Source organism: Odocoileus virginianus, chromosome 14, assembly GCF_023699985.2.
Source record: "Odocoileus virginianus isolate 20LAN1187 ecotype Illinois chromosome 14, Ovbor_1.2, whole genome shotgun sequence".
In the NCBI taxonomy this organism is placed as follows: Eukaryota; Metazoa; Chordata; class Mammalia; order Artiodactyla; family Cervidae; genus Odocoileus; species Odocoileus virginianus.
Window position 1 is genome coordinate 59,863,971 of NC_069687.1, and position 7,818 is coordinate 59,871,788.

The 7,818-nt window shown below is 51.3% G+C and overlaps 1 protein-coding gene across 1 annotated transcript; it reads right to left on the minus strand.

Moving 5' to 3' along the window:
- Window positions 1-2,248: 2,248 nt before the first annotated feature.
- FOXD1 (forkhead box D1) lies at window positions 2,249-6,403 on the minus strand. Its single transcript, XM_070476805.1, has 2 exons — window positions 4,262-6,403; window positions 2,249-2,332 (listed from the first exon to the last, which is right to left on the minus strand). The coding sequence occupies exon 1, from the start codon at window positions 5,720-5,722 to the stop codon at window positions 4,295-4,297; it is 1,428 nt and encodes a 475-aa protein (XP_070332906.1). The 5' UTR covers window positions 5,723-6,403; the 3' UTR covers window positions 2,249-2,332; window positions 4,262-4,294.
- Window positions 6,404-7,818: the final 1,415 nt, after the last annotated feature.

Here is a 7,818-nt window from a genome sequence, read left to right on the forward strand (position 1 = left end):
AGGGAGGAAAGTGGCAGCTGATGGGCAATAAGCATGCATGCCTGTGTGTGTATATGTGTGACCCAACTGTAACACTAGGAAACCAGTAAAGACAAGAATGGATACTGACAACGCTGGGCCCACTTCACTTGTCCTCTGCCCCCCAGGGACTATCCTTGTCTGGTTCCTTTCTAAAGGGGGAAGGGGACCCCTGGCATTCCAATTAGTCCCGTTGGAGGAGCCCAGAGAAACCAAGGTGCTTCCTGGGCAGATTTCTGACTTGGATGGAGTTTGATGCTGATATGGCCTTTAATTTGCCCCCAAATGACTCTTCTCAGTCCATAATAAAAACAGGTGTGAGCAAAATGTGTAGCCAGCAGAGAATTTCTCAACGAAAACTAGAGTTCTTAATTCCTGGCTTCAGATAGTAACATCAGATCCCTACCCATCAATAGCAGTTGTAATAACACTGTTAGCTGCTCCAAGCTTGGTCCTCAGTCAAGCACGGAAATCAGAACCACCAGAGCTAGAGAGAAAAACAAAACAGGCACAACCGCTGGCCTCAGACAGCCTTTAATAAATGACACGGGCTGGTATTCCATCAAAATAATCACCTTCCATCAGAATAACCACCTCCTCCAGTTCTCTCAGAGGACAGGCTAGAGGAAGAAATGGTGGATTTAAAAAAAAAAAAAAACAATAAAGACCTGTGAAGGGCGGAAACCTCCAGCCCCCCACAGATGGATTCTCACTACATACACTGTAAGAAGTGTGATAACAAATATATCCCAAAAATTCCATCAGCAGAAAGTTTGGGCAGGAATGGGCCACTGAGTTAGGGGGCAGGGAAGGAGAGATATGCAAACAAGATGCCTTAGTAAAACATGAAGAAAAGCCTCCTCGTAATTTTTTTTCCCTCCCCCTCAGTTTCTTTTCTAAGAGGAAGGGAAGGGCCTCTTAAAATCACAGGATGGGGATGGAGAGGAAATACATTGTTGAGCAGAAGCGCTAGCTTCTTATTTTAAAGAAATAAAATAATTACCCAATAGAGAAAAAAGAAATCAGCCAAGAAATGATCTAAGGTCATGACACCATGTGTGGTACAAGGAACAATTCAATCCATAAGGGCTTCATTACCCCCGCAATAGATAACATTTGGCTAAATCTAGCTGCAGATTAAATCTCCGCAGCGTAACAGAGTCCTGAATGGAGAGGCTCCTTTTTGTGTGGTCCTTCTCCGGGAGCTGCCTGAACCATTAGCCCCAATATATCCCTCTCCCCATTAACTGCAATTCCCTCCCGACTGCGCTTCGGTCGTTTGTCTCCAGGCTCTACGGGGGCGTTTGATGAGCAGAGAAACAAGGAGAAGGGGAGAAAAGCCTCGGGTTAATGAGTTGTAGCAAATCCACACTTTGTAGTCGGGAGGAGGAGAGCTGGTGTCCAATGTTTGTCCAACTGGTTTATTTTTCGAGACCCAGCCTATTGAGGAAGGCTTGTTCAAGCCGGTTTCGTCCTTACAAACACACAAACATCCTTCTGTTTGCCTTCAAAGAAAAGGGGACCAGAGCTGGATTTGCATGCGAATGAGGAGCCCGGGGAGGAGACGTCCTTGCCCATCAAAGGCCGCGGTAGCCGGGCGGCCTTTGTTCCAGCACCTGCTCGCCCCGCGGCCTGACGGGGCGCGCCCCGAGCTCCTGGCTCACCGGGCCCACTGCCCGTGGTTCGCTCCTCGCCTGCCCCGCGGCCCTCGCCTGGCAGTCCACCGCCCACCGCTCGCCTGCCCCGCGGCCTTCGCTTTCCCATAGGTCGGCCAGCCGTCGGCCAGGCCCGCGGAGCCGACGGGGGAACGCCAAACCCGGCGGGAGTGGAGGAGCTGCACTCGCAGGACGCAAAAGTCGAGACTGAGGCAGGCGGGTCGGCTCCACCTTTTCTCAGGATTCAGCACTCACTACGCACTTGCGGGGGAAGCGGGACCCCGACCCCGGGTCCCGGACCGAGGACAGCGCTGGATCGCCCAGGCTTTCTTGCCTTTCTCTTAAAAGCACCGACGGCCTGGGAGGTGGAGCGCGTCCCGGCACTTTTTTAAAAGATGCGGAAATCTGGATAGAGAAAGGAACTCCCAGGTTCAGGATACCCAAGCATCACGCAAATAGTGAGACACACGATTCTGTTCTTTCGCGCTCTCTCCCTAATTACTTTCAGATAAAAATTCAGATCTATGACTTACAGAAGGCTTCGAGGCCCGCCAGCAGTGCCTGTGCGGTTTGGATTCCGCCTGCTAAAGTCTGTCCACCCAGGGCGCCAGTGACATCCGGACCTTCCGGGTTCCAATGTCTCCTCTTCCTTAGGTGGGCTAGGGGAAAAGTAACTTTTCAAAAAAAAGGCTTTGGTCTAACGAATTTCAACTTGTATCTAGGTATCAGTGATAAACTTGGGGATGATTGTGTTTACTTTAGCCTCTTATTTCCCCTCTTTCAAATATTTCATAGGGGAAAAAAGGCAGAACTTAATTTTGAGGCTGTGAGGGTCTGCAGTACCTCCCCACAAAGGGAGGGAAGGATATAGGGCATCAAAGAAGGAATGGCACTGAAAAACACTGGCCTATAATGTGGCCTTTGTTAATTTGCTAGGTTAAATCGCCAGCTCTTCAGATACCTGTCCAGATATTTGAAAAAATTAACAATTCACAGATATTAAGCATGAAAATTACTATGCCTTCGTTTTATCTGAAGCCCACATTACTGGTAGTAACCAAAACTAGTCTCATCTTTGTAAAGAACTATAAACTACCTGCAATAACTAGGTAAGGAAAATAAAATTTGAAAAAAGATATCCTAGATCACCTAAACTTTTTAAATATAAGTAGTTCAAAAAACACCTGATGCATTTTCATTCTTTAAATAGTATCTGAAAATTAAAAGATTTTCTTTACATACTCTAAGTTATTCATTTCAACTAGAATTTTGAAGTTAACACTGCCTTTCAGAATAAAAACTTCTTTATGCAACTACTGGAATTCTGTCAAAGAAAATAGCTTTAAATACTAGAGCTTTCAAATACAATTTATCTATATATTTTGTTTGATTAAAGCTATTTAACTGATGATGACCTCTATCAAATTTTTTCTAATGAATTTTTAATTCAAAAGTCACAGATTTGTGTTCCTTACTCCCATTAAAATACAACCTTATGTTGTAGAGTTTTTACAGATATATAGGATATTGTGCTCAGAAGTGAGTGGAAACTAAATGGAGTGGGAAGCTCCAAAATAAAATTTAAAGTTTTATAAAATTATCTTAGAGAACTGTGGCTTTTAAGTATCCTCAGTGCTCTTCAAAATGGAATCAAATAAGATTTGGAAATGTATACCAAAGTAACTTTTATTTGTAGTCATTTAAAATAATTTCTGATCCCCTGCAATGGTTTTGACTTAGTATAAATGAAAAATCATGGCACAATGTTTTTGTTAAGTTGTCTCTGAAAATATAACTTTTCTCTTCTATAATGGGTTCCTACTTAACCCACAAGGAAACTTTTTTTAACAGAAAAGAAAATAAACTAAGAAGGGGATGACTAAAGTCGATTCTTTTGGAGAATTTTCTTTGAAAATTAAGCATTTATTTCTGAAAAAGTGTAAAAATCTTACATTAGAATAGTACAATAATTGCCAGTTAAAATTTACAATACTCCTTGTAAAGAATACGCAGTAAGTACAAAATAAAAATTCCGCATGTCTATTATGATACAAAACACAGGTTAAAATAAGAAATGATAATTTTGACTTTTTTTCTTGTGTAAACATGTTAATCATTTTTTCCTTTTCATGAAAAAGTACACCAGACAAATGTCCTCAAATAAAAACTATTGCTTCTCTGGCATTCTTCGGGACCTTTACTATTTTTGCATTACTCTTCTGTAGAACATTATTGATCTTTTTTTTTTTTTTTTTAAACGCCTGGACCTGAGACTCTCTAGACCTCAAAAAGGCTTAGATTTTTTAAAAATGTTCCCAAAGTCAAGGAAGCCCCTTGTCCCTAGACAGGGCGGATCTCCACCAGCACCCTCTTCCTCCCCACCCCAGGTCGAGGGGCTGCAGCACAGGGCGACTTTGCATAAATAGGGGGACCTGCAGAGCCGAAAAGCGCGCCCGAGAAGTTGCCAAACAGTTTCGTCTGAGAATCCCAAGCGGCGAAATGGGGGCGCGAGGTCGGGAGGGGCCGCGCTGGGAGGAGGGAACAAAATACAAAACCACCCAGATGAAAATAGGAGCCATGATTCCTACCTTCTCTTTCTCAAGCGCGCAAACATAGCGTTATTAACAATTTGAGATTCTAGCAGTAAAGTTCTCAACACTGGACAGGGCCGTCCCTTGGTGCAGAGTCCCCAGAGCGGCCGACGAGGAGACGGAGGAGGCGGCGGCGGCGGCGGCGGCCACGAGCGAGCGGGTGAGCGCGGCGGCCGGGCCCACGGCCGCCTGAGCCGCACAGCCGCCGCCGCCGCCGCCGCCGGCCCCGGGCGCGGACGGCGTCCCGGGAGATGGGGAGGGCGAGGCCTGCACGGCCACGGCGGCCTGCGCGGCGGCGGCGGCGGCGGCCGGGCCCAGGCTGCCCCCGATGATGCTCTCGATGGAGAAGGGCGAGCGCGCCAGCGCCGAGGCGCCCGGGCCGCCCGCCTTGGCCGCCGAGGCCTGCAGGGGGCCGGGCAGGGCGGCGCCGAGCGGGTGCGGCCGGTAGCCGAAGGCGGTCCGGGCCAGCTCGGCGGCCGCGCCGTGGGGCGGCGGCGGCGGCGGCGGCGGCGGCGGGGGCGCTGGAGGCGAGTGCGGGTGGAAGGCGGCGGCGGCGGCGGCCGCGGCGGCGAAGAGGGCCGAAGGCGGCGCGTAGGGCGGCAGTTGCAGGCCGTAGCCGCAGCCGTAGGGGCCGTAGCCGTAGGCGTGCGGGGGCGGCGGGGGCGCGGGCGGGAAGAGCGCCGCGGCGGCGGCGGCGGCCGGGTCCCCTGCGCCCCCCGCGCTCCCCGCGCCGCGCAGCAGCAGCGACTCGGCGGCGGCGGCGTTGGGTGGGAGCAGCGGCTGCCGCTTGAAGCGCTTCCTCCGGCGCAGGAAGCTGCCGTTGTCGAACATGTCGGCGGACTCGGGGTCGAGCGTCCAGTAGTTGCCTTTGCCGGGGTTGCCGGGCTCGCGGGGGATCTTGACGAAGCAGTCGTTGAGCGAGAGGTTGTGGCGGATGCTGTTCTGCCAGGCGGGGAACTTCTCCCGGTAGTACGGGAAGCGGCCGCTGATGAACTCGCAGATCTCGCTCAGCGTCAGCCGCTTCTTGGGGCTCTGCAGGATGGCCATGGTGATGAGCGCGATGTACGAGTAGGGCGGCTTCACCAGCGGGTTCTTGACGCCGCCGCCCGCGCCCACGCCGCCGCCGCCCGCGCCCGCGCCGCTGCCGCCAGCGGCCCCGGCCCCCGCCCCCGGGGCTGGACCCGGGGGCGCCGGGGAGCCCCCGGTCCGCGGAGCCAGCAGGATGTCATCGTCGTCGTCCTCCTCCTCCAGGTCCTCCAGCTCCTCTTCCCCGGCGTACGAGCGCCGCCGCCGCCGCCGCCGCGCGGGGATAGCCAGGCGGTGCCCGCCGCCGCCGCCGCCGCCCTCCTCGTCGTCCTCTTCTTCCTCGTCGTCCTCGTCCTCGCCCTCCCCCACCACGTCGATGTCTGTCTCCTCGGCGAGGCCGGAGGCATCGGACATCTCCGTGCTCAGGGTCATAGCTGTGGCGCGGCGGCGGCGGCGAGGCGGCCCATAGGGGCGCCGGGCTCCGGGTTCACGCCGCACCCCAGCCCAGGTCCCGGGTGGCGGGCCCGACCCGGGGGCGCCACGCTGGGCGGGGTGGGGGAGGCGGGGGCGCGGGGGGGGAACGGTGCTCCGCGGCTGCGGGAGCTGCGGCGCTGGGGCTGCGCGCAGCGGCCGAGGCTCGCGCTGCGACTTTGTAACTCCTGCGCCGCCGCGGTGGTCCCGCGATCTCTGCGCTGGCTTGGCTCGGGGCGCACCCCGCCTGGGCGGGGGGACTTGACCTTCCTTTCTCCACCAGCAGCCCCTCGCCGCGTCTGTCGAGGAGGGGGTGGCGGGGTACCGAGCGAACAAGTCAAGAGTGGCGGGCGCCCGGGAGGGTGCGGGACGGTCGAGAGTCTAGGGACAGAGCTCGTTGGAGGAGAGGGCTGAGTCCAGGAGAGGGCGGACCTTCCCCCGGCTTATAGCTGAAGGAGGCCGGTCACATGGTGTGCACGTCAGAGCGCTGCCAAGGCTAGGGAAAGAAAGCCTAGGAAATCAGCCCTGCTCCGAGAGAAAGTTCACCGGAGGAGGGAGCAGCCACTGTGAAGAGGCGGGAGGAGACGGGACCCCACCGTGCCCTCCCAAAGGGGCTGAGACCCGAGTTTCGCGCAGGCTCGTGGTGGTCTGACCAAGGGCCGCGGCTCGAGTTCGAGTTCCCAGTCTCCTCTTCAATGGGCCCTCAAGCCGAACCCCAGAAACACTCCCGGGACGCCACAGGTTGACCACTCGATGGCCTATCAGAACCGTCTAGCCAGGGCACGACCACCCCTGAGGATCGTCTGAGGTGGTTCCTGGGGAACGGCCCTGAGATTTGCTGGGTTGTTCCATATCCTCCAGATAGAACGAGCGGCTCCCCACGGAATTTGATGAGAACTACGCCCCCCCCCCCCCACCCCGCCATTCCCAGTTGAAGCGCAATAATAATTGTTTATTGACCTTTTAACCTGTCTCCTTCGGTTCGTCTTCAAAGACGTTTGTTTTCCACCATCTGTTAATAAAAATGCTGTTAAGGTTTTAGTCACTATCTGAAATTGAATGCCCTAGAAGCTTCACAGCTAAACTAAGCCACTCTAATGAGAGGATCTGACAGATTTCATGGGAATAAAGAGAGTAACCATTGAATGCGGAGAAGAAACAAATTTTTAGTGGAAACCCAAATACACACACACACAAAACTGCTTCTAGGAGTGACTCAAAAGAGATCTTTCATAATGGGGTAAGGGTTTCTATAGTTGTCAGTAAGTTGGGATGTTCCAATCAACACTCCACAGTAATCTAAAAGTGCTTAAATTACTAAACAAATACACATATCTCTACACAGTCAGGCTTAATAATAGAAAATACAATGATAAATTTAAAACTTTCACGCCAGTTTTTTAAAATGTACTTTTTAATACACTATTTCCAATAGGTATTGGTGAGAAGAAACGAAATAATTTTTAAAAAGATTCAAGTTCTGTTCAACTCAGTTTTCCTTTTCGGGTTACAGAGTAGTGGAAATAATCCAAATATGATTGTATTTTAAGTACACCTATCTTTATCACCAGCTCATTTTTACTTTGGCTAGTGGAAAAATCCTAATAAATACACAGCTATACATCTTGGATTTTTGCATTTCCTAAGACACTTTTATTTCAAACTGGGGACTTGCCTCAAAATTGTATAAAATGACGGCTTGACAAGAACTGAGGATCAAAAATGAATGGCTTCATGTAGGAACAATCAGCTGCCCTTATATATTAATATATCACTTTATGGACCTAGCAATTTTCACGTTTCCAGATGTTTCATTGCTTATCAATTAGAGAGTCTCAAAAACAAACTGTTAACCCATCTAAGACTTCTTTTTAAATCGAGTTTTTGTTGCTAAGGACAGCTATCAACCAGTTATAGTTACAAATGACCCATAAAGTCCATCACAGATCTTTGAAAGATCTATGAGAACGCCTCAAAGTCTTAAATAAATTCTTTTTCATTGACTCTCGTTTGATATATGACTGAATCATTTACGTATTGTAATGGGCATTAACCTG